This window comes from Typopeltis vanoorti, chromosome 17 (genome assembly GCF_054136105.1).
Source record: "Typopeltis vanoorti isolate ZY-2024b chromosome 17, IOZ_Tvanoo_1.0, whole genome shotgun sequence".
Classification (NCBI taxonomy): Eukaryota; Metazoa; Arthropoda; class Arachnida; order Uropygi; family Thelyphonidae; genus Typopeltis; species Typopeltis vanoorti.
In genome coordinates this window covers 4,730,701-4,758,621 of record NC_143565.1, presented here as the reverse complement: position 1 = coordinate 4,758,621, position 27,921 = coordinate 4,730,701, and the positions used below count along the sequence as shown (strand labels likewise).

General features: G+C 35.7%; 1 protein-coding gene across 3 annotated transcripts in view; it reads right to left on the bottom strand.

The window, feature by feature from the left end:
* Positions 1 to 23,138, bottom strand: part of LOC150097108 (ADP-ribosylation factor-binding protein GGA1-like) — a 372,294-nt gene extending 349,156 nt beyond the window's left edge. For 2 of the 3 annotated variants that reach the window (XM_090407056.1, XM_090407058.1), the window contains exons 1-2: positions 22,867 to 23,138; positions 7,286 to 7,446 (exon numbers count right to left, since the gene is read on the bottom strand). In XM_090407056.1, the coding sequence (XP_090263182.1) occupies positions 7,286 to 7,446; positions 22,867 to 22,900 (195 nt within the window). In that variant the 5' untranslated portion in view covers positions 22,901 to 23,138. Of the gene's footprint in view, positions 1 to 7,285; positions 7,447 to 21,207; positions 21,343 to 22,866 lie in introns of those variants that run through there. The other variant, XM_090407057.1, reaches the window with a different exon arrangement.
* Between the last annotated feature and the right edge of the window lie 4,783 nt (positions 23,139 to 27,921).

The window sequence follows — 27,921 nt, the reverse complement described above, 5'->3', positions numbered from 1 at the left end:
CATACAACACTCTTTCCTTCATTTCGGAAACTCTCCCAAGCTGTTTATTTACGTTAGCCGAATCACTCTGGAAAGAGTTTTGCAGGTGCTCTAATTGCCGCTGCGCATTTTGTATCACTGCGCGCAGCCTAGCGATCTCACTTCCTACAAATAATTCCTCATTTTTTTTTATCATTCAAACCATTTTCTCTTTCTGTATAATTGTTCTCACTCTTTCTTAGATCACCGCTCACATTGCCATCTTGTACACCGCAAATCCCTATCGAGCCACTATTTTCACTCGCATTCTGGCTTTCTTCAACCATAACTGTCTCACAACCTGACACATACTTCGACTCCTCACTTTGCATACACTTTCTACACATGCTCCCACCACTATCACTTTCAATCCAAACTCCAGCCTCATTCGGGAATGTATACATTCCACACACATCAAATTGGACAAATTCTCTCACATTATAGTTTTTGAACAATGGCATCGTATTTTTGGATGCCATTATCTTACGTCGCATTGGCACCATATTCAAATCTATGAAACGTATCGTTAAATACTAAATTAATTAACGGAATTTACACCAAACTCACACAGACACAACAAGCTACCAAATTTAGACAATATTACGTTATGATTTTTTTTAACATATATTCTAATTTCCATTCAAAATTGTACTTAGCTTGCGGGAGCTCCCTGAAAACACGACCGTTCGCCTGGCCCTCTAGTGGCGACTCCTCAATTTCTTATTCTTGACCCCAATAAATCATAACTTCCAACCTACTCTATTTTATCTCCCTCAATCATAAATTTGTCCAAATTGTCAGAAGCCATTACTTTTGTTTTGCTGATGTTTAAATTAAGCCCAGCTTCTTCACTTTCCCTCTTAAATAACAGAAGCAACTGTTCCAGATCTTCTTTAGTTTCTGCTAAGAGAGTTGTATTCATCTAAAATATCATCATCATCATCAAATTCCTGCCATGTACCCTCAAGGGGTGTACAGGATATGACAGTACTACATGAAAAATTTACATCATTACTAACTTCCTATCTACAATATTCCTCCAAATCAGTCAGTTACTTGTCAAGACTCCAACATTATCAGATCTTATATTTCTATCGTCTGAGGCACTTTGAACCGTATCAATTCACCTATATCTTGGTCTTCCTCTGGGTCGTTTTCCTGCCAACTTGGCAGAGAATACTTGTTTTGCTAATCTTTCCTCTCCCATTCTATTTAAGTGACCATACCACCTGAGATTAGCTCTGCTAACGCATTCCTGGATACTGACAATGTCAAATTCTTTCCTAATATCCTCATTTTTAATATGATATTGCCATTGATGCCATCTGTTCACGCCTCTAATCTTTCTCAGGACTCTCTTATCTGCGGTCTCTAGTCTTTGGTCAAGTGTTTTACTTCTGACCCAGCTCTCAAATCCATAAGTTAAAACTGGTTTGAACACTGTCTTGTATACAGCCAATTTAGTGTTCTGACTAATTTCTCTCTTATTCCATATGAATTTATTCAATTGACTTCCCACCATACCAGCTTTGCTGATTCTGATGTCTATTTCTATATTTAATTTACCATCTTCAGTAAAAATCGTGCCTAAGTAACTGAAATGTTTTACTTGTTCAACTGGTTCTCCATTCTCAACACAGTTGACATTTTCAATGATTCTGCCTATTTTCATTGTCTTTGTCTTTTTATTGCTGACCTTCATACCATATCTATTACAACAGCTATTCAATTTAGTCAGAGAATCTTGCAGACTTGCAGCGGATTTATTTAGAAGTATAACATCATCTGCATAAAGCAAAGAGCTGACATTAACATCTCCAATTTTGATATCAGGTTTAATACCACATTCCTTCATAATGTGATCCATATAGATAATGAATAACAGAGAGGATAATGTACATCCTTGTCTCACACCAGATTTAACATTAAACCATCTTCCTGTACTTCCTTCAATTCTAACTGCTGACTTACAACTCAAATAAAGACTAAGTATTGCTTGACATAATGCCCCATTCACACCATATAACTGCAGCGTATTGAATAGCTTCTCTCTTGGCACCTTGCCATATGCCTTTTCCAAATCGACAAAACTTAAATACAGATCTTTGTTCTATTCCCATGCTTTCTCAACTATTTGTCGTAAAGTGAAGATCTGATCCTGACAACCTCTATTTAGCCTGAATCCAGCTTGTTCTTCACCAAGCTTTTCTTCCACAATTCTTCTCAACCGTTTCTCAAGTATACTTGCATAGATCTTGCCAGGAACACTCAGTAGGGAAATAATTCTGTAATTCTCACATTCAGTTTTATTTCCCTTTTTATATATGGGTACTATGAGAGCTCTACTCCAATCATCGGGAATTCGTCCCTCAGTCCAGGCTTTCTGAACTATGCAGTGCAGCCACTGTAAGACTTTTATACCACTATACTTCAGCATTTCTGGTCGAATATCATCTACTCCTGCTGCCTTTCCACATTTCAAGCCTTTGATGGCTTTTTCTACTTCAAGTATGGATATGTATTCCTGACTGCATGCCTGGTCAGTGTTTTTTATCACTGTGCTGTCATCACTGCTTGTTTCATTTAGCAGTTTTTTAAAGTAATTACTCCATACTTCAAGGATATCTTTTTCTCCTGTTTTCATGTCACCTTCATCATCTCTAACTCCTTTTACAGCACTCTTTCCTCCATTCCTAAGCTTCTTCAACAACCTCCAGAATATTTTGCCACCTTCTTCATATTTATTTTCTATATTCTTGTCAAAGTCCTCCCATGACTTTTGTTTAGCTAGTTTTACACACTGTTTAGCTTTCTTACATTTGTCTCTGTATTGGTTAAGAGTAAAAGCTGACTTATTTGCCAGGAACTTTTGATATGCTTTCTTCTTTTCCTTCACTGCCTCTTTAACTTCCTGTGTCCACCGGGGAGTTCTGATTTTTTTATCCTTGCACACAACCTCACCACATGCCTCTCTGGCAGAATCAATCAATGTTTTCTTCAGAGTTTGAAACTAAATCTCCAAGGTTTGATTCCTGTTCTCAAACTCTTTCATTTTCTTTTCAATAATCTTTGTGTATTTTAGTCTACAGTTCACATCTGAGAGCTGCTCAACTTTTATTCGCTTTAAAACTTTCTTACATGTTATTCTTTTCAATATGAAATTCAATTTTATCCTGCTCAAGACTAAATAGTGATCGCTTCCAATTTTAAATCCTCTGTACACTCTGGTGTCCTGCACCAGGGAGAAAACATCACTATCCACAATAACATAGTCAGTGAGACTTTTCTTATTCCTAGCCTCTTCTCTCCATGTGAATTTGTGCACATTTTTATGTTGGAACATGGTGTTAGTAACAACCAGTCCATGTCCTGAGCAGAAATCCAACAGATATTTGCCATTATTATTGGCTTTGCTCTTTTCTCCAAATTTTCCCAAAATATTTTTATATGTCTCACAATCATTTCCTTCTCTGCTATTTAGATCCCTAACAAGGACCAACTTTTCCTTTTTCATTGTGTCAGTTGCTTTTTCTAAAGCGTCAAAAAATTCCTCCACTTCTACCTTAGTAAAACCTTCTGTGGGACCATAGGCACAAATAAGTCTCATTGTCCAGTTCCCCATTCTCATATTTGCCCACATTACTCTACTTGAGACTGACTGCCATTCAAGAAGATTAGCCTCATATTTTGTGTTGAATACTATGGCTACTCCTTCTTTTCCTTGATTGTCATTGCCTGAATATAACATTTTGTATTTATTGCTCAGAAAGATCTCACCAGTTTTTGTCCTTTTTGTTTCAGTCACCCCTATTATGTCGATCTGGTACTTATCTAATTCCTCAGCTAGCTCCATTTCTTTGCCATTCAGGCTTCTTACGTTGATAGCACTGATCTTTAACTCTGGTGATGTTGAGTTGGGGTTTGTTTTCAGATTTGTTCCAGTAGCTGACTTTTCGCTGTTCGCCCTGGTTCCCTGGCGAAAACAACGGGGGCCTTGTTTAAACGGGCGACGCCCCAGCCGGCATGAAATTTTGTCATGTTGTACCATCATTTTTTATTTTGGTTTAACCAATAAGAATACAATTTGGTCGGCTAAATCCCAAATTGCCAGCCCATCCTCGTTCATTCAGTATCAAAGTAGATACCCAACAGGGTGCACCACGAAAAGGTGAGGATTGGACATTAGGTCAGAAGCCCTGGTCGGTTCTCCGCATTCCTTTAAAGGCTATGTGGAGGTCTCCTCTCAGTTATACAGCTTTGACCCTTAAGCACCCCTCATCTAAAATAAACAAATAAAAATTTTCACATTTGATGTCTGTAGACACCATATGGTCACGTCCATATACCTCACCGGGTTTTGGGAGTGAAGTCTTCTGCTAGAATAAGTGGTAAGGTCACTGATTCCCATTCCACACAGAGTTAGTAGAACAATCATAAACATCCATGGTGGGGATTCGAAGCTGCAGCCTCTTGGCTGGAAAGCGGACAAGCTAACCACTCAGCCAGCCAAGCGACAATCTTTGTATCAGATTGTATCATATGCATATCTTAAATTATTTATTTTTCAGCTAACAATCTTAATTCCTCCTTGGACTTTGTCTTAGTCAGCCATTCTAATGATATATTCATTATAAATATTTAAAAATAAAGAGTTTTTTAATTTTTAAAATATTTAAAGATTCAGTGGCAAATCCTGAAGCAAACATTGATTCAGCCAGAGAAGCATGTGGTGAGGTTGTCTGCAAGGATAGAAAAATCAGAACTCCATGGTGGACACAAGAAATTAAAGAGACAATGAAGGAAAAGAAAAAAGCATATCAAAAGTTCTTGTCAAATAAGTCAGCTTGCACTCTTAGAGAATACAGAGACAAATGTAAGAAAGCTAAATAATGTGTAAAACTAGAAAAACTCATGGGAAGACTTTGGAAAACTTATTTTGCCAATTTACAAGAAGGTGGCAAAATATTCTGGAGGGTGTTGAAAAAGCTCAGAAATGGAGGAAAGAGTGCTGTAGAAGGAATTAAAGATGATAGGAGGTGAGGACTGGAAAAAAGATATTCTTGAAGTATGGAGTAATTACTTCGAAAAATTGATAAACACAATAATCAGTGACAGCACAGTAGTAAAAAACACTCAACAGGCATACAATCAGGAATACATATCCATACTTGAAGTAGAAAAAGCTATCAAAAGCCTGAAATGTGGAAAGGCATCAGGAGTAGATGATATTCGACCAGAAATGCTGAAGTATGGAGGTAAAAGTCTTACAGTGGCTGTACTGCAAAGTTCAAAATGCCTTGACAGAGGGACGAATTCCAGATGATTAGACTAGAGCTCTCATAGTACCCATATATAAAAAGGGAAATAAAACTGAATGTGAGAATTACAGAAGTATTTCCCTACTGAGTGTTCCTGGTAAGATTTATGCAAGTATACTTGAGAAACAGTTGAGAAGGATTCTGGAAGGGAAGCTTGCTGAATACAAGCTGGATTCAGGCCAAATAGAGGATGTTAGTCAGATTTTCACTTTATGACAAATAGTTGACAAATCATGGGAATATAATAAAGATCTGTATTTAAGTTTGGTAGATCTGGAAAAGGCATATGACAAGGTACACAAGAGAAAAGTATTCAAAACACTACAGTTGTATGGTGTCAACTTAGTCTTTGTTTGAGTTGTAAATCAGCAGTTAGAAATGAAGGAAATACAGGAAGATGGTTTGATGTTAAATCTGGTGTCATACAAGGATGTACATTATCCTCTCTGTTATTCATTATCTATGGATTACATTACGAAGGAAAGTGATACTAAACCTGACACCAAAATTGGAGATGTTAATCCAGCTCTTTACTTTATGCAGATATTATACTTCTAAATAAATTCAGTACAAGTTTGCATGATTCCTTGACTAAATTGAATAACTGTTGTAATAGATTTGGTATGAATGTCAGTAATAATAAGTCAAAGACAATGGAAATAGGCAGACATTGAAAATATCAACTGCATTGTGAATGAAGAGCCCACAGAACAAGTAAAACATTTCAGCTACTTGGTTACAATTTTTAGTGAAAATGGTAAATTAAATATGGAAATAGACAACAGAATCAATAAAGCTTGTATGGTAGGAAGTCAACTGAATAAATTTATATGGAATAAGAGAGAAATTAGCCAAAACACTAAATTAGCGGTATACAAGACAGTGTTCAAACCAATTGTAATTATGAATCTGAGAACTGGGTTAGAAATAAAACACTTGATCAAAGACTAGAGAACTGTGGATAAGAATCCTGAGAAATATTAGGGGCATGAATAGATGGCATCAATGGCAATATTATTAAAAACGAGTATATTAGGAAAGGACTTGACATTATTAGCATCCAGAAATGTGTTAGCAGAGCTAATCTCAGGTGATATGGCGCCACTTAACTAGAATGGGAGAGGAAAGATTATAAAAACAAGTGTTCTCTGCCAGGTTGGCAGGAAAAAGACCCAGAGGAAGACCAAGATATAGGTGGATTGATACGGTAAAAAGTGCTTTAGAAGATAGAAATATAAGATCTAATAATGTTGGAGTCATGACAGGTAACAGACTGATTTGGAGGAAAATTGTAAATAGGAAGTTAGTAATGGTGTAAATTTTTCATGTAGTACTATCATATCCTGTACACGTCATGAGGGCACATGGCAGGAATTTGATGATGATGATGATATATCATTTTACTGCATCTTGTTGTCTATTATACCTCATTACACTAATACATAAAAGCTCATAGCTTTTTTTTTTTAATTTAAAAAATTTAAATTTGGGTCGATTTTAATTTAAATCTGAGCAATATAAGAAAGGCTTTGGCACTCTTCTTGAGCAAGCATTGAATTTGAAGTACCATTAGTGAAGTAAGCAAGTTCTCAGTCAGAAAATTCTGTGTTCATTGTTAATCCCATACTGTGCAAAACCAGATTTCTTGTAATGTAAGATTGGTTCTTATAATCTTTTTCCCACAGCGTGCCCAGTTTGTCCAAAACAGAAGAGGTGGCAATCACAGGAAACTTGGTATGAACAATGCTACATCATTCTTAATAAGATGATGCTAATTCAGCAAACCATTACTATATTTAGATATCAAATTAACTACTTCATGCATGTCTGATTCGATATTCATCAGCTATGAATGATTTCTGAGGCACTGTTATCTCTTTTTGTGCTAAAACAATAAAAATTTTACACAAAGTAGTAACAATTATCAAAAAAAGCTTCAATGTACTTACAGCAAGAGCTAGAATTGCTTCTCTCTCCTGAGGAGACTGTATCTTATGTCCTAATAATCTCAGTGCTAATTGTGGTCCATCAGGTTCCTTCTCTACTTGGTCACAAAATGCAGATAAATATTCAGGATCTGGTTGACGGTGTAATGGATTAATGGCTTTGGCTGTAAAACAATTATAAAGTCATTTATGTTATCAACAATGCAACCTACTTAAAAAAATTAAGGTTAGTATGAATTATCTTCTAGGTTTGAGGTTATGTAATACTAGAAACAAAACATCACTAACAGGTTTTTGCAGTTAAATAACAAAATATTATTTCAAATCAATAATAAAAATAAATGGTCACATTTATATTAAAATAACAGCATTACTGCACTGTATTAAAAATTCTCATGAATATGTGGGCCTGAAAGCTGATGGAATGCAAGCATAGCTGAACAACTGCTACTAAGTACTCCTACAGTTAAAAGCAATATAGAACAGAATACATATAGCCAACACTGGAACAAACAAAGTAATGAAAGTAATAATTTAACACAAAATTCCCATCTACCCACCAGAATATCACATAATTCTTACCATTCTTCCGACACTTGTTTTTAACCAGTTCACTTCCAAATATTCTGAAGTGTTAGATGTTAGCTCTCTATAAATCAGACCAAGCTTTATCCTCATGTTTTAACATGCAGAATGTCATCACTTTACCATTCTCAGTTTTGTGTCCTTCAGCATTACAATATCATCAAATGAGATGATCTCAATGTGAATTCTACTTCCAAGAAAAAAATTCAGCATATCTCAAATGGTTCAGATCAAAATCCTCAGCTTTACAATCAATCTAAACTGCAGTCCATCAAATAAAAAACTATAGTTTTTTTTTTGATGTCTAGAAAACATAACATATATTCCTCCAAAAGATCTCTTAAACAAGAATTGGAAACTATCAAACAACAGACCTACTCAATAGATGCAATCCAAAAATAACAGAAAATAGTTAACTTCTTATACAGCAACCTAGACAAGAAGAAAGCCACAGGACTCCTGTACCACATGTAAAAAGCATTCATTATTATAAATACAGCACATATAAATAATTAAATACATGTTTAACAACCCTATATTTCATCTCAGTCAATGAAACATCATCAGAGAGAGACAATATTCAAATTTCAGCAATACACACAAAATTGTGCAAAACAATAAGTGGAAAAAATTACACTAAAAGCCTAAAGTTCTCTACGGATGCTGTTGGGCAGGACACAAAAGAATTAAAGTTTCCTAAATCATGGAAAGTTTAATACACTCATATATATTAATATTAGGTTGTTGCTGTTTTTTTTAAATGTAATGCTGATTCTAAAAAAAAAAAAAAAAAGTCTTTCAAATTTGTATTTGTTGTGGTCAAGCAGTAGTTTTCTTCCATTTAATTCTGTGCAAGGTATATCCAAGGCATAATCAGCTAGATCTGACTAAACATACAAAATACATATGGCATATGTATTTTTTATGTTCTTCTAAGTGGATGTTTGCAGATCTCCCAGTTTGACTGCAATATGATTAGTTGCAAGAACAAGGAATTTTGGAAACACAGGAAACAGAGAGAGGAGATAGACGATCTTTGGAGAGCAGCCAGCTTTAGAGATGAGGTTTGAATGCAGTGTGGAGACTGTACTTTTTTAACAGTTCCAGCTATTTTTTCAAGGTGCCCTGGATATAAGGAACAATGATAATTAATTAATTCTCAGGACTAATTTAGAAAATAATGTCCACAGTATCAAGCCCACATTAATTTCTCTCTTTTATGTGCTCTAGACAGACAGCAAGAAATGCAGGGATTAAATGTAAATGCTCCTACTGACACTTTCTTTACAGTTGCCTTCTCAGCATAGAAGAGTTTAGCACTTGACTTTGCTTCTTGGGTGATATACCACTTCCTTACCTCCTGATAAGGGACACTCTGCTCGGGTTTTCTTTTTTGGATCTCATCATCCTTCTACCTTTAGCATGCTCAGGAGTATGATCTGCTACCTTTGATGATGCTTCTGTTTTCAGTTGATGTTTCGATGTTTTTTGAACATTGCTACATTGGGGATGTTGAGGATCCCAACCATGTTCAAATTTGAGGATGAAAAATTACTCATTCTCAATGGGAGTTTGATTCAGCACCAAAGCTCCCCACCCACCATGGAGCCAGACAGAAAGCAATGACTGCTATGGAGTGGAATGTCAATGCTACCCCAGACATTATACTGGCACCATGGCAAGCCTTAGGTAGTGTCTGTAGACGATGGGAAATGAAACACTGTTGATCCTTGCAGGCAAGCCCACCAGCTAATCGATCCCAGCTGGGCTATCCAGGACTGCCTCTCTTGCCAAAGCAGACACCAAAGTAATGGAAGACTACTAGGACCCACCCGCCATTTCTGGATGTCCACAAGTCACACAGCAGAGCAAACAAGACAGCAAGGTGATGAATCCTGATGATGGTAGTGGTTTTGAAGATAGGAGAGTAAAAAAGACTCAGGAGAAGTAGAGAGAAGAGTACAGGAAGAAAAGCATATAAAAAGAATAAGAACGAAAAGAGCTAGTACTGTCTCCTCCACCATGAACATTCACAGTGTATTTGGAAGGTGGGTTGGTTAAGAATAGGTCCATCCCAAGGGGTGAAAGAACAATGAGGATTGTCTGGCATTTTGATTGGTAGGTTAATTATCTGCAATAAATCATGACTCATGGCAACTGATTCAGCTTTCCTTCCAGCCTAATCAATGAAGTGAGAGAGGGAGAATCAGTTTGTTTTATCGATGTTAAAGTATCCTAGGAAGAAAAATCTTCCAATTAGGTGATTAGATCACAGGAAATCAATTTTTAGCAATAAATAATCAAAAAGGACAAACATGGTTGTCAGAATTAGGAAAGCAGTAAAGGCAGCAAACGAAAGTTATTAAGTGAGGTAAGAAAGTATTGAGTCAGAGAAGAGCAGAAAATAGGTGTTGAAGGTCAGATAACCTAAGCAAGGGATATCTGATTGGACAAAAGCACACATGCCTCCCTTTTTTTGCAGAATCAATCATGAATGTGTAGTTGGGATAAATCATGGGGGGGGGGGAGCTGTAGCTGTGGAGGCCAAATGGGGTTCAGTTAGGAACATCAGATCAGGTTTTGATGTCTGTAAGTGGTGGGATACATCATTAACCTCCCTACTGGCTGAGGTGGATGAAATAGCCAGACCACCTTAGTATTTTTCATTGATCAAAACATCACTGGCATTCTACCTTTTATCATGTAATTACCAACCTCCACTGTTAATCCCTTAATGGTGATTGTAGAGCTATAAACAGCTGTAAGGAAGTGACTTTTCTGTCACTTGATTGAAAGTGTACTGTGTTCCGTGGAATTTCCTTTGTCTTTCGATATTTGAATTTTTTGCTGCATATTTTATTTATTGTCTCTTCCTAAAACTAAAAACGAATTTTGCTTATGAAAAGTACTCAATCCTGAAATGACCACAATATTGCAGAAATTATTTTTGTGCAATTTTCAAATGCTTGCATTGAAAATTATATTAAATATTTATTTATATTTTTTAAAATAACATTTATTGAAATAAATATGAATTTTGTTTTCTTTCTTTGCAAAATACCATTATATTGATTGTCATGCTCAGTTTCAGAAATGGATTTTTATGGTTTTATGAACAACCAATGATGAAATTGCATCGCTTGGTTTGTGGGGCTATTTTTATATCAAAAATTTATATCCAATTCTTGCTGATAATTCAGCAAGAACTCATTTGCCTTTGCCTTTTGTTTAAAATTTCAACAGAGATTTTTTATTCTTTTTTTTAGGATGCATATTACTATAATATCCACTATATATACTATAATTATATATACTATAATTAACCACTGTGGATATGGTGAAAATATATGAAAGATATCCTATACAGACTGATTCAAAATGTATGCCCATTTTGAAGATTTTTTATTATTATTATTATAAAAAACTCCATGGAGTCAAAAGACTTATTGCGAGAGGTCCCACTGTTACAAACACAGCTTATCATACCACTTCTTAAATATGTTCACTGTCTCTTTGCTCACCAAATTCTCAGGCAATGTATTCCAATCACTCACCACTCTCCATGCAAAACACTTGTTCCTCACTCCCCTGCTCACACTCTCCTTATACAGTTTCCAGGGATGACCTCTTGTTCTCTTCCTGTCTTCACCCATACTGTGCAAAACCTCCCCAACATTAATCTGGTAATAACCTCTTAACATCTTATATGTCTCAATCATATCCCTTCTCCTCCTATCCACCAATTTTTGCAAATTGCATTTTGTCAATCTGTCTTCATATCAATATTCCAGAGACCAGAAATCACCTCAGTCAATCGTCTCTGAATCTTTTCCAATACATCTTCATCTTTTTGAAAACCAGGTGACCAAATCTGTGCACAGTAATCCATATATGGCCTAATCAAAGCCTTATAGAAGAAAACAATAACATCCTTACTTCTACAAGCTAGTGCCCTTCACATCATTACCATTATCCACTATGTTGTCTTCAAAATTTTAGTAACATGTCCCCAAAATTTTAGGTCCTTGTCTACAATCACTCCCAGATCTCTCATCTCCTCTACCACTTCCAAGATATTTCCACCAATTGTGCACTCTACATCCCATCTCTACTTCCCAAATTTCAAAACCTTACACTTTGCAACATTGAATTGACATCCCCACTCATTTACCCATTCAGCCATTCAAGTTTTCTTGCAAAACTACAGCATCTGCTCTACTCCTGATAGTTCTCCCCATCTTTGCATCATCAGCATATCACCATTCAGACCTCTCCAAATATCATTTACATACAAATTAAACAGTAATGGATCCAAAACAGACCCTTGGGGTACACGACTAGTAACTTTCCTCTTTTGGGATATCGCTCCCCATAGACAATTTGCTGACACCTATCAGACAGTCAATCTCCAATCCAGCAAACTAATCTACTGACCACATACTATCACATACAATCTACTGCTGCTCATACTGCACTTTTGCTACCCTTCTCAAGCGAGTCACCTTCGCTTGCTCTTTGTACTTCTCATGCAACTGGCTGTTATAATTACTCATCTTGTGTTTCTTCCATAATACGTTATTCCAGATTGCATATCTTATCTCTTGATTCATCCATTTCACATCTGCTCTATTTACCCTCTTAACCTTTGGAATACATTCTGATATTGCCTCCACCAAATAGTTCTTGAGTAGGGCCCAAGAGCATTGATATCCTTTCCATCCAGTTCCTCTTTCCAATTTACTATTGCAAGTTGTTTCCTGAGCTTTTCATAATTACCAGTCTTATAATTCCACATATACCCCTTTCTAACAGACATTCTCGAATGACTAGTCACCTTGCAAGTGATCACCTCATTTATAATAACATCGTCTGATGAGATGATCAAATCCAATACTCTTGATTGTCATGTACCCTGTTACATACTGCCTAAGGAAATTTTCTTTCAAAAACTCCAAAAATTCATTTTCTTTGCCCCAGATGTAGTCTCTTGATTCCAGTCTATACTACCATAATTAAAGTCGCCCATAATGATCACTTGTTTCTTGCTAGCTAGACCAATTTGCATATACATTTCCTTCTCATTACCCTCCACATTACCAGGTCAACACCCAACTAAATATTTCATCCTGTTTATCTCTACCTCACACTATACTGCCTCAAAACTGTGGCCACTATTTGCACCTTGCAAATCCACCTTAGATGGGCACATCTCATCTGCTACCATCAACAGTACTCCTCCTCCCTTTCTTCCCTGTCTATCTTCATGAAAAATATCATATTCATTCATCTCTATTCTATCAGGATGTCATTGTCATCTAACCATGTCTCACTTATACCAACAATTTTGGGGTGAATAAACTCAAGCAAAGAAACAATTTTGTTCCCCTTATTTCAATACTTCTAGCATTAGCAAATAAATATAAGAAATCATTACTGGTTCTACAAGTCCTCTGAACATCACTTCTCCGATGTGACTCTTCAATATCTTCCCAGTCACTACCTCTATTACCTTTATAATTCCTCTATTTACAACTGCATTCCCCCTGCTCTTCACTCCTGAAACTGAATTATAAATAAGTACTCTAATTTTCTACTAGTTTGAAAGTTTTCACAGACAGTGTTCAAAATTAATTACTTCATTTTACCATTTTTACAAAATAAATAAGGAAATAATATTGTTGTATCTATCAAAGCAGGTACTTCTAATTCCAGACTATTTCTTTTTTTATTTCTTATTAGCTATAGATGCATGTTTATTCCGCTAAACATCAACATGTGATAATCAAAGTCCTATCCATACCCAAATGCCAAAGAGAACCAGATCTCTTTTTGGAGTGACATTTACCTCCAACTCTCCTGGCATAAACACATCACTTCAATAGCTTGCTCAGTCTCTAATAAACTAGGCATTCCTTCCCACTCAAGAAGTGATTTTACACCAACCCAGCTACTAGTTCTATACAAATCCACCTAACCTTAGAATACTGCTTGTATATTGGGGGGGGGGGGGTGCACTGAAAACATCCTTAAAAATTCTTGATGCTGTTCTGCAATTTGGTTCATAGTTAACCATTCTCTCATCTCGGTTTCAGATGTAATGTTTCTGCCAGATATATCCATGGTCACTGCACCAGTGAAATGGCAAACATCCCTCAGCTTTCTGTTGGACCTGTTACAACAAGAGCAACAGTTGCTGTCCATCCATTTTCAGTATAATTGCAAACACACTGTATCTGCTTCACCTCTTCGTCATTTATTCATGTAGCACTATCCTCTGGAACAACTTTCCTCATAATGCATTTCTTAACAACTTCAACCCCCAACTCTTCAAGAAAAGCTATCAACAGATTTCTTCTTTCTCAGTCCTAACCTGACTTCCCACACAGCACAGATGTGCTACAGGTTCTCATACCTTTTATGTGCGGGACAAAGATTAAAAAAAAAAAAATTAATTATATTAGATTTAACTGGAGATATGCAGCTGTTTGTAAATAATGCAAAGGGAGAACAATGAGAAGTCGAGCACATGGTCATACAGGAGGATCTGACAAGACTGTATGAGTGTACCAGTTCAGTGTTGCCAAATTCTGAATTTGGTAGTGAAGGATGCAATGCAAAGTATACAAATGTTTGAGAAACTTCAAAGGAAGTGGAGGAGATGAACGACATGGGAGTGATGGTGGACAAGAACATGAAGTTTAGGAGTTAGATTGCACAGCTTGTGAAATCATCACATCAGATAACAGCCACGATGAGAAGGACCTATATATGGAGGTTAACAATCCATATGAGGATTTGAGAAACCTTGCATGTAATGTTGGAAAGACCACCTATGATGAGTCCTTTGACTCCACGGAGGTCCTTTTGCTAATAATATCTTCCCTTTATCTATCTGATAGGTTCCTCCTACCAACTTGTATCTGAATCTATTTTTGAGAGAAACCTGTGACATGAAATTAAGAATTATTTACACGTTAGCCCAAGAAAAATATATTTAATATATTGCCAGATATTTCAGTTTGTTATTTTCAAACTATCTTCAGTGGCTAAACAGAGAAAAGTTTTTACAAGGTAGAATACAAACAATTGATCATTCAAAATTAGAACAAACCGCGTGATATTATATCATTAATCATGATACAAGGTAGAATACAAACAATTGATCATTCAAACGAACCACGTGATGTTATATCATGAATAATGATATAACATCACACGGTTCATTCTAATTTTATACAAGGTAGAATACAAACAATTAATCATTCAAAATTAGAACGAATCACGTGATGTTATATCATGAATAATGATATAACATCACGCGGCTCATTCTAATTTTGAATGATCAATTGTTTGTATTCTACCTTGTAAAAAACTCTTTTCTGTCTAGTCACTGATGATAGTTTGTTATTTTCAAACTGAAATATCTGGCAATATATTAAATATATTTTTCTTGTGCTAATGTGTAAATAATTCTTGTATCTGAATCACATCACTTTTCCTCCTATCTGCCATTCTCAGTTCACATTTGTTTATTTCACTTGAACAGATGTTCAAGAAATAGACAATACTCTACCTTAAGCTAAACACACTTTTATTTACAAAATTTGCACCCATTATAGCTTTTCACAGGTAACCTCAGAAGATATTTACTAAATGCAGGATATACTATGAGAACCATGAAATCAATCTGAATGACTACTTTTAGTTTGAGACTGATCAGCCTCATGAACATGAGACAGCTCTGTCTGACTAAGGCCATGACCCTCTGTTTTTTCGGTTTCATTTCCTAATTGTTGATGAAAGAAAGTTAAAGAGGATGAACAAACAGGAGGAACACTGTTTCAACAGTTATGATTTTAATTCCCCTGTAACCTTATTCTGCTGATAACATGTCTCCATCTGTGGATTTTCAGAATCCTTATCTTCTGCTGAGGATGTCACAGGAATGAGTCTTGTTATCATTAGAGAATGGATGACTTAGAAGAGCTCCCACTGTTATTATGCTTATTCATTTTTTTTTTTATGCGATTCCCATCCATGAAAGTTTTTGGTAAACTTATAAGCCACTTCAGGCCTCCAAAGAGCAGGGTGATGGTCTCACACTGAGCAATAAAATTCATCTGCCAACTAAAGACAATTGCAAACATCAATGTCCATAGCAGGATTCAATAAACTTGATTCTGGGGAAGCAGAATGGAAACCCAAAGCCTGTTGATTGGAGAGCAGATATGCTAACCAGGCCAAGTTTGGGTTTTCTACTTTTTACTAGACCTTTTTATTAAACCTTTATTTGCAGCATTTTCTTCAAGCTCAGGTTCAAACTTTCTAATACCTTATGACTAGCTGCACCAACTCTTTTATTCTTTTTTTTTTTAAAAAAAGAAACAGATAATTTGTTTTGTAATAGGACTAGTTCCACAGACAGATTTCTTTCCCCTCTACTTATTAATGCTCTATTATTTCAGTGGTAGTTTCGCTATGGTTTCTAATCAGTATCCAGTTGTATTAAATTTTCCAAGTCATATCAGTAAGATATTCAACAATATCAACATAAATCTGATTCTGGGGAAGTAGAATGGAAATAAGTTGAGAAAAGAGGATCACAGTCAAATAGTATAAAGAAGGGTATCTTTTATGCCAGAATGAACAGTAACATGATATGAAAAAAAAAAAAAAAAAAAAGTTTTTATTTTTCTAGTTCTCTAATTTTCTCTTCTACTAATTTAGATAATATTTGTTTGATTAATTTATTCAATTTTTAACAGAAACCAAAACATTGAGGCCTGTATGAAGATATATGCAATTTAACATCCAACGTTATATATTCGAATACAAAGTTCAACTCTTAAAAATAAAAATAAAAATAAAAAAAGATAACTATCTGTCAAGGTGTTTCAGAGCACCCATGTCCACACCACTCATGCGCGCATAACATTACATTTTTAAAAGGACTATGCGAGTGAACAAAAGGGGTATAATATAGATTGCCTCCATGTGGTGCACCCTGGGTAACGCCAAATAGTCTACAGTGAAGATGATGGCAAACTTCTCTCTAGGGCTCCTGGCCAAACAAGCAAGAAGGATTTATTCATTCTACCAGACAAATAGGATGCTCACTTCAGATATGCCAACTCAATGTTGAAGGCTTGAATAGAACAAAAAGTGAATTTCTATCTAAAATGCTATCAACCTATTCAGTGGATGTTCTAGCTATTCAAGAAACCCACACTGAATATGCTGAACAATTATAGTCTAGAGGAAAAATTCAAGGATTCAGATTAATTGCTTCAGTTAATCATTCTAAATGTGGAATTGCAACCTACATAAAAGAAGATGTTGAGGGTTATAAACTCATGACGAGGAGTAACAACAACAAGAGCAGCATATTCTCAGCAACTATCCAAATAGCTGACACCATAGTCATGAACATCTATAAACCCGCATCTATAAACCTGCCACTTGGCCTGATCCCCTCCCCCAACCAATCTATAACATCCATGTGTGATACTAGAAGATTAAAACAGCCACCACAATTTATGGGATGGGGTGATTAAGAGTCAAAGCTGTATAACTGAGAGGAGACCTCCACATAGACTTTAAAGGAATGTGGGGAACTGACCAGGGCTTCTGACCTATTGTACAATCCTCACCTTCTCGTTGTGCATCCTGTAGGGTATCTACCTGGATACTGAACGAACGAGGATGGGCTGGCAATTTGGGATTTAGCTTACCAAATTGTATTCCTATTGGTTAAAAAAAAATACAAAATGATAGTACAACATGACAAAATTTCATGCCAGCTGAGGCGTTGCCCAGTTAAACAAGGTCCCCGCTGTTTTAACCAGGGAACCAGGGTGAACAGTGAAAAGTCAGCTACTGGAACAAATCTGAAAACACACCCCAACGCAATATCACCAGAGTTAAAGATTGGTACTATCAACATAAGAAGCTTGAATGGCAAAGAAATGGAGCTAGCGGAGGAATTAGATAAGTACCAGATCGACATAATAGGGGTGACTGAAACAAAAAGGACAAAAACTGGTGAGATCTTTCTGAGCAATAAATACAAAATGTTATATTCAGGCAATGACAATCAAGGAAAAGAAGGAATAGCCATAGTATTCAACACAAAATACGAGGCTCATCTTCTTGAATGGCAGGCACTGTCAAGTAGAGTGATTTGGGCAAATATCAGAATGGGGAACAATGGGACAATGAGACTTATTTGTGCATATGGTCCCATAGAAGTGGAGGAATTTTTTGAGGCTCTAGAGAAAGCTACAGACACAATGAAAAAGGAAAAGTTGGTCCTTGTTGGGGTTCTAAATAGCAGAGTAGGAAGTGATTGTGAGATATACAAATATGTTTTGGGAAAATTTGGAGAAAAGAGCAAAGCTAATAACAATGGCAAATATCTGTTGGATTTCTGCTCAGGACATGGACTGGTTATTACTAACACCATGTTCCAAAATAAAAATGTGCACAAATTCACATGGAGAGAAGGGGCAAGGAATAAGAAGTCTCATTGACTATGTTATTGTTCATAGTGATGTTTTCTCCCTGGTGCAGGACACCAGAGTGTACAGAGAATTTGAAATTGGAAGTGATCACTATTTAGTCTTGAGCAGGATAAAATTGAAATTCATATTGAAAAGAATGACATGTAAGAAAGTTTTAAAGCGAATAAAAGTTGTGCAGCTCTCAGATGTGAACTGTAGACTAAAATACACAAAGATTATTTAACGAAAAATGAAAGAGTTTGAGAACAGGAAACAAACCTTGGAGATTCAGTTGCAAGGCTTGAAGAAACCCTAACTGATTCAGCTAGAGGGGCATGTGGTGAAGTTGTTGGCACGGATAGAAAAATTAGAACTCCATGGTAAACACGGGAAGTTAAAGACGCAGTGAAGGAAAAGAAGAAAGTATATCAAAAGTTCCTGTCAAATAAGACAGCTTGTGCTCTTAGAGAATACAGAGACAAATGCAAGAATGCTAAGCACTGTGTAAAACTAGCTAAACAAAAGTCATGGGAGGACTTTGGCAAGAATATAGAAGATAAATATCAAGAAGGTGGCAAAATATTCTGGAGGTTGTTGAAGAAGCTTAGGAATGGAGGAAAGAGTGCTGTAAAATGAGTTAAAGATGATAAAGGTGACATGAAAATGGGAGAAAAAGACCTTGAAGTATGGAGTAATTACTTTGAAAAACTGCTAAATGAAACAAGCAGTGATGACAGCACAGTGGTAAAAAACACTCAACAGGCATGCAGAGAGGAATACATATCCATACTTGAAGTAGAAAAAGCCATCAAAGGCTTGAAATGTGGAAAGGCAGCAGGAGTAGATGATATTCGACCAGAAATGCTGAAGTATGGTGGTATAAAATTCTTACAGTGACTGCACTACATAGTTCAGAATGCCTGGACAGAGGGACGAATTCCCAATGATTAGAGTAGAGCTCTCAGCGTCACTATATATAAAAACGGAAATAAAACTGAATGTGAGAATTACATAGGTATATCCTTATTGAGTGTTCCTGGTAAAATAAATGCAAGCATACTTGAGAAACGGTTGAGAAGAATTGTGGAAGAAAAGCTTGGTGAAGAACAAGCTGGATTCAGGCCAAATAGAGGCTGTCAGGATCAGATCTTCACTTTACGACAAATAGTCGAGAAATCATGGGAATATAACAAAGATCTGTATTTAAGTTTTGTCGATTTGGAAAAGGCATATGACAAGGTGCCAAGAGAGAAGCTATTCAATACGCTACAGTTATATGGCATCAATGGGGCATTATATCAAGCAATTCTTAGTCTTTATTTGAGTTGTAAGTCAGCAGTTAGAATTGAAGGAAGTACAGGAAGATGGTTTAATGTTAAATCTGGTGTGAGACAAGGATGTACATTATCCCCTCTGTTATTCATTATCTATGTGGATCACATTATGAAGGAAAGTGGTATTAAACATGATATCAAAATTAGAGATGTTAATGTCAGCTTTTTGCTTTATGCGGACCATGTTATACTTCTAAATAAATCCGCTACAAGTATGCAAGATTCTCTGACTAAATTGAATAACTGTTGTAATAGATATGGTATGAAGGTCAGCAATAAAAAGACAAAGACAATGAAAATAGGCAGAATCATTGAAAATGTCAACTGTGTTGTGAATGGAGAAACTGTGGAAGAAGTAAAACATTCCAGCAACTTACGCATGATTTTTAGTGAAGATGGTAAATTAAATATGGAAATAGACAACAGAATCAACAAAGTTGGTATGGTAGGAAGTCGATTAAATAAATTCATATGGAATAAGAGAGAAAGTTAGTCAGAACACTTAATTAGCTGTACACAAGACAGTGTTCAAACCAGTTTTAACTTATGGATCTGAGAGCTGGGTTAGAAGTAAAACACTTGACCAAAGACTAGAGACTGCAGATATGAGAGTCCTGAGAAAGATTATAGGTGTGAACAGATGGCATCAATGGCAATATCATATTAAAAGCAAGAATATTAGGAAAGAACTTGACATTGTCAGCATCCAGGAATGCATTAGCAGAGCTAATCTCAGATGGTATGGTCACTTAAACAGAATGGGAGAGGAAAGATTAGCAAAACAATTGTTCTCTGCCAAGTTGGCAGGAAAACGACCCAGAGGAAGACCAAGATATAGGTGGATTGATACGGTACAAAGTGCCTTAGACGATAGAAATATAAGATCTGGTAATGTTGGAGTCTTGACAAGTAACAGACTGATTTGGAGGAAAATTGTAGATAGGAAGTTAGTAATGATGTAAATTTTTCATGTAGTACTATCATATCCTGTACACCCCTTGAGGGCACATAGGAGGAATTTGATGATAATAATGAAAATGATAGTAATGGTGATAAACTGGTGGAAAGGATGGAAAACCATGACTTTAACTTTATATATGATGCTAAGAGCACCCATATTTGTATATGATACCATTCACAAAACACCTGGCTACAAGCTCTGCCTTCTGGTCTTTAATGGGAAAGCTTCTGAATAGTGGGACAACACATCAAATATGCTAAAAATATATATCAGTCCTCGACTTATAACAGAGTTTCATTCCAATGATCCCAATATACATTGAGAAGGTTGCAAGTTGAAAATCACTATATTAACCTTAAGGCCATGTTAGCAATTAATATACCTGAATGCTGAAATGTGTAGATCTGTTTTGTTATATTTTTTAACTGATTTTACTTTTTATTTATAGTAATATAATACAATGTAAATAATAACATAAAATTATTGTATATAATACCGTACCATAATAAATAATGAAACGAGTGTACACTGCTTCTGCACACTTACAGTAAAATAATCAGCTGAAAACATGTGGAGCAAGCGTACTTCTTCAAAGCTGCTGCTTCATTAACTGGACAATTCATCAGAAGAGGCTATTTCATCAACAACAAATTCTTCAAATTCAGGAATTGCAACAAAACATTCTGAGGTTGGCTCCCCAGATACATAACATGAGGAAGGTCCAGGCTCATCTTCAGGGATGAAGTGATACTTTTTCTTTTCTGCATAAATTTCTCTTTAGCAACCAATTACTATTAATAATAATCCCTGGAATGGTGGTTACAGTATTGGAAAAGTTGGTTAAGAGTAAAATTCAGGAATGGATAGATAGGAATATGATACCTATTCTAGGCTTTGTGAAAGATAGTTCCTGCCTCGGTAATTTATTTACATTTTATATTAAGGTGATAGAGAACTGGATAAAGGGAATGGCAACACCATGATACTGCTGGACTCTGCAAAGGCATTTGACAGAATATTGCATGGAAAACTATTATATAATTTGGAGCAAATGGGAATGGGATATGAGGCTGGTGGCATGGATAAGGAGATGGCTGACAGACAGACATCAGAGGGTGGTATATTGTGGAGTAGAATTAAGGTGAATGAGGTTGACTAGTGGAGAGGCCCAGGGCTGCATACTAGGATCACTACTCTTTAAATTTGTACTTTAATGATATAACAGAAGATTTGAAGGGGAATATTCAGTTGTTTACTGATTATGCAAAACTAAGGATGGCAACAGTTGATAAAGGTGATGTAGATATCTTACAGGATGATTTAAATCACAGTACAGTACATTTAAATACAGGATAATTAAAAATATAAACCACACTCTGCTAACAGTTTCCTAGATGAATCTCTGACTCCATGGGATCTTAAGGGTAATAATAATAATAAAATAAATTGACAGTGCAGGCAAAGGACAATGGTTGTCAATCAGTATTTTAAAATGTAAGGTAATGCGCTTCTAGATGAAACGATTACACACTTCATATCATACTGATGGTATTACTTTACAGGAAACTGATGAGGCTAGGGATGTGGTGGGCGGGGGGATGATAGTGGATAGAGATTGAAAATATAAATAAAGCTTCTTCGCTGGTAATATTATTTTCGATTGCTCTAACTGGATTCATCCAACAACATTCCTCATTTTTGTCTTTCACTGCTAAAACACGAAATATAAATGAAAATAATTAAAACTCTCAAGGCAATAATTCCGAACAAGTCAAGTTTCGGAATTATTTTTTCGTTCTGTGTAGGTAACTCTGAACAAAATCCGGATTATAAATCGAAGATGACATAACAGACGTAATCACTACTCATATTATAATATGATCTAGACTTCATGACAAAAATTGATTTACAGTGGAGCTAATAAAATTTAAGGTACACACACGCAAAACGGTCATTGAAAATCTGCTCGATTTGATATTTCTCATAACGCAAACCAGCAACGTACATAGTACTGATGAGATGTGTGTGTGTATACATATATGTATATAGAGAGGGAGACTATCTTTCTTTAATCTCATGTGTGTATGTGTGAAAATAATTATTAAACACGAATATTTTGATCATTGGGGAAACACTGCGAAAGCATCAAAATGATTAAAGAATTTTCTCTTTAACTAATATTTCAATATAAAGTTTTATAGTTACCTAATAATGTTTCTAGTGAATTTTCCTCTTCCATAATATGTAAGAAATAAATAAATGCAATCAACAAAATATTCTAAAAGCACCATGTAATTCACTTATAACGATTTGTCACCGCTACTACTATATATATCATGCTAACGTTCAATGCACAAGATAGACGACGGTTTCAAGCAGCACAATTATTCAGTTTGTTTCACCTCCATAGATACAAACTATAGATAATAATAACAATTTCTTAGCGTGACAACTGTAAATAACTGAAAATGACATAACAAAACCAGCTACTTCTTGAAAAGTGAAATCTCTCTCTCATAAATAACGAGAACATAATAAAACTGATGCAGTGAGGGTATAATTTCTGGTACTAGCAGGTAAATCGTCGTTGCTGGGGTCGGAAATCTTTTTTTTTTTTTCTTCGAATCTCACGCTCGAGGAATCGGTTAATTTTCTTACTTCCTATCTTCCAAACAATACACGTAAACAGAATAGCTATACAATACTATGCGAAATATGCAGGGTTGGATAATTTAAAAGAGGAACGATAAATTCTCAGTATAATCAAAATCAAAACTTTGTTGAGGAATCAAAAATCGTAGTTAAACTAGTGTATGTAAATCAAACTTTTTCTTATTTAAAATTATCAATAAGGATTGTCAAGTATAATTTTCAAAAGTAAATTCAAAGGACTTTTTCTTTGTGAAAGCGAAATATATATACTGTTATATATTAAGGGAAACTTTTTATAACTTCTTGCTGTCCTTTGTGCATGGGTATACTGTACGCTATATATAATATATATTCTTTAGTTATAGACGGTAAAATGAATTTTAATTACGGGAGAGTGAATGAATGGTTGCTAATGGATAGGGATAGTAAACAAAATTTGTTGAAAATGCTGGATTAATATTTTGGAAAGGGAACAGTGTCGGAGTTGACTTCATGTTAAATTCTCCTCGCTTTTCATAATGAATGCAGACTGATTTAAAATAGCGCAATGACACTAACTTGGTACAGTGTGATACTCATTTTTATATACAGGGTGTTTCAAATTAAAGTACTCCAGTTCAGAGCTGGATAGAACCAGTAGACGAAATACCCTCGTATTTGGTGGGTAATCTAACCATATCATAGATTACAGGTTTTGACTAATTAAAAAATAAATAAAATAAAATAAATAAATAAAAATATTAGTACAGAAATGACCAGTAGGAGAAATATGGCGCTGTGAGCCAGAAAAAACAGTGAATTTTGCACGCCACGTGAGCCGTAAGGCGGTATAAACAAAACAGCAGGACTCGCTCTACAATTATTCGACTTGCATGATGGCTCTCTTTTTACTTGAACGTCCCTTGCTTGTGAATAATTTCTATTGGAATGGGGAAAATGCTGCAGCTGAGCTTACAGTCGACTAAAGGCTTAGCGAAAAGACCCACTGAAACCAAATACAGTGCGACGAATGGTTCGTCGATTTGAAGAGACAGGCAGTCTAACCAATCGACCATAAAGAAGGCACAAATCTGAAATTCCTCAAATGCCTGAAATTTTTGCAATTGTAGTTGTTGAAGAGTCAAATGAGAATGCTGTAGGTTCGTGCAGTGCATTTGCCTAGCAAGACAATTAGATTTGTCATACACAACAGTATGGAGACCTTTTCGTAAAGCATTTCAGTGCTACGAGTATACACTCAGTCACTGTTAAGAGTGACAAACAGGAGATAGCAGCCTTTCAGAAACATTTGCGTTGACATTTCTGGCACACAGAGACGTGGAGAAAGATTGGCCTGGGAACATCCTATGGAGTGGAGAAGAGCATTTTCATGTTGCATAATAATAAACATTCAAAACTTCCCTATCTCGGCTGCAGAGAATCCGCGTGCATTTCAACAAGTTAAATTATATTCGCTAATGGATGGAAGTTTGTTACTGGACTGTTTTTCGTCGAAGAAAACTATCGAACCGGACGTGTTACCTGCATGATCACAACTGCGTATTATCGGGACATGTTGAGCAGATTCGTCATCCCGTAACTGCAGCAAATAGAGTGCCTGAACCCAATGTTGATGCAAGATAGAAAAACTTCCCACACAGGACGTGAAATTCAGCAATCATTGCGTCAACGCTTCACAGTGAATAGAATAATTAGACGCTCATTTTCTATCAAACGGGCACCGTTTTCTTCAGACCTTAACCCCTCTGGGTTTTGACTTTGGTGTTACCTCAAAAGCATTGTGAATCGTTGTAGCATTCTTCACAAAGCAGATTTGAAAGAACAATTGCACTTCGACAGATCATTTGGGTTCTGCTGTAGACAATGTTATATAGTGTTATCAGCTATTGATCCTGCACAAGTCACTGAACTTCGCTTCCATTGATCATCCGGATCTCCTTGATAACTCGCTGCAGTACGTCAGGCCTGTCATGTCTTTGTATCACATTCTTTTGCGAAATAAACATCGAATAACTTCGTTTGTCGTTAATTCTGAATTATTTCACAATCGCATACCATCTGGCTTGATATAAGTTTCTCCCACTCATATTTACTCTATGAATCATTTTAAAACTTTTTTGTTATTATTGTCAAATTCTCTTTCCTAGGATCTGATTAGGCTACCCATCAAGTTTAAGAGTATTTCGTCGAGTGATTCTCTCTACAGTGATTTGCTCTGAACAGGGACACTTTAATTAGAAACATCCTGTATAAAGTTATGACGCCGATCGAAATCCGGTGATTCCACTTTCTCATGTACAATGTGTTAGTGTATATTCAATATTGAAAGTATCTTAGTTGCTTAGCGGGTTACCAGGACTCTGTTAACTGCTACTAACTGAACTAATTCTCTCAGAAATTTCTTCCAAAAGACTGTCAAATCACCAGTATGATTAGGTATTATATTCACGCGTTGAAAGTTAGCTGTCATTTCATTCTATATCTTAACTTTCATCTTGACATTTTCCGTGCTTATTTTGCTTACAACACTTGTATATTAATCTTCAGTAGCACATTTTGTTTAAGTTTTCATACCTTAAAACTCTGCTAGCTGAAATCATCTATTTGCACCCTAATCAGGAACTCTTATATTTGTCCCAATCGTTAATTAGCTGCTTTCATTCCAATGTAACTCAAAGATCCTTAAGTTAAAATTCGTGTAAACAGTAAGTAGTTCTAACTTTGTCATAATAATTGCTTTTCGTCATTGAGAAAACTGTTGTTTCATGCCATGATGAATAAATATGAGAAACAAAAACATTAATAATTTTTCAAATACGTTCGTATATGAAAGAATCTGGATCTCAAATGTTATTTTATTTCAATTTAGTATGAAATTATTGTTCAGCTAAAGAAATAGTATAAAAACTATCACATATAGACTTTCTAGGACAGCAGATATAGCACATTCATCACTTTGAGACTAACAGGCTCTTCTTATTTCTCATTTTGAGTCTAATTTCCAAAGCGAGTAGGTGGAGGTCTTTTCGCCTTATTAATTTAATAAAACGGTAGAGGTAACCAATCTCCATTCTGCAGCTTTCACAAATTTGTGAACTCAACGACCAAAAATTAGAATGTATGGCGGCAACAATTGTCACCATTTTGTGACATTAAATAAACCTTGATACTCGTATAATGCTATTTGTGCCAAAGAGCAACTAAATTAAGAACCAGCTGAATAAAAGCCTTGAAAATTCAGATAGACGAAAATCAAATGGATAACAATCTTTCACTATGGAAGGGAGCGTTAATTTTACAGAGAAAGTCAGACATGCAGTCAAAAGTTATCAAAAGGAAGTCCTAAAAGAAAATTTTAAATTTCTAAACTCAAAATTTAACTTTCTGCAGTACTCTCTTCCCATGATGGCTTTAATATAATACATAATCTTAGGCATCTTATCTCTCATTGTGCTAAGAATGAAAATTTAATTACGCTCAGGTCTACAAAATATTAAAACTAAAACGCCCTCTCGTACTCCCTTTGGAGAATAAAACACATTAGCGGTTATTTATTTTCTTTATTTCAATTCTAAATCCGCTTACGACTTTTAATATCCTATTGGGAATAGGCGAAGCAGTTTTGGCGAGTGTTCATTTTCTACCGGCAGCCAATCAGAGATAGCTGTTGTCCAAGAATATCACTCATTACAATCAGCATCCAGTGAAATGATGGATGACAAGTGCTGCTATCTCATGGTCCTTAACCCAAATATAATATATTTACTGTCTCAAATAGTATGGGTGTTATGGTCGATTTTTTTGAGTTTACCGGACGAAAACCTAAACTAGCTTTCCCGTGCTATATAGGGAACAGTTACTCGATGATTAACTCGGGAACCAGTTGAAGAAAGTAGAAAGTTTCAGTAGTTCGCCATTAGATTCGAAGTGGGTGCAGTTTTCTTCGGGCGGCCTAACGCTGTGGATGCAGCTGTCACTTCCACAGTGCTATATAGGACTGCAGGGAGCTATAAAACCTTAAGATTAAAAATTTAGATTGAAAACTAAATTCTGTGTCTGTGTGCAGATGGACCAACTGCATAGAACATCAAAACATACGACTATCATAGCACTGCTGAGCCTCTTTTGCAGTTTCCTAGAGGGCACACCTCCGTCATGAACCCCTACAGGTACGGTATCCATAAGAGGTTCAAAACCTCTTATAATCTCATTACTGTTTTCCTTAATCTCTTCTGAGAATGACCACTTAAATGTGCACACGAAGTCAATTTTTAGCACAAACAAATAACGTGTTTAATTATTTATGTTATTGTTCTTCTTAGTTTTCAATTGCGATTTGTTAACGCGGAACTCAATTAAATCAACTATGATACAATATAATATAATATAATACTGTATTTGAATTTAAAGAAATAAACGCTAAAATACTAGCAAGTATATTAGCAAGACGACACTGTCTGCACCTCCCTCCCCCAAAAAGGTTTTTCCCTCATCTCGAATCAACGATTCTAATCTTTAAATAAAATCAAATATGTTTATTATTAGTAGTAGTCGTTTATTCACACAGTTTAAACACAGCCAAAACAAGATATCATTCACAAGAAATTC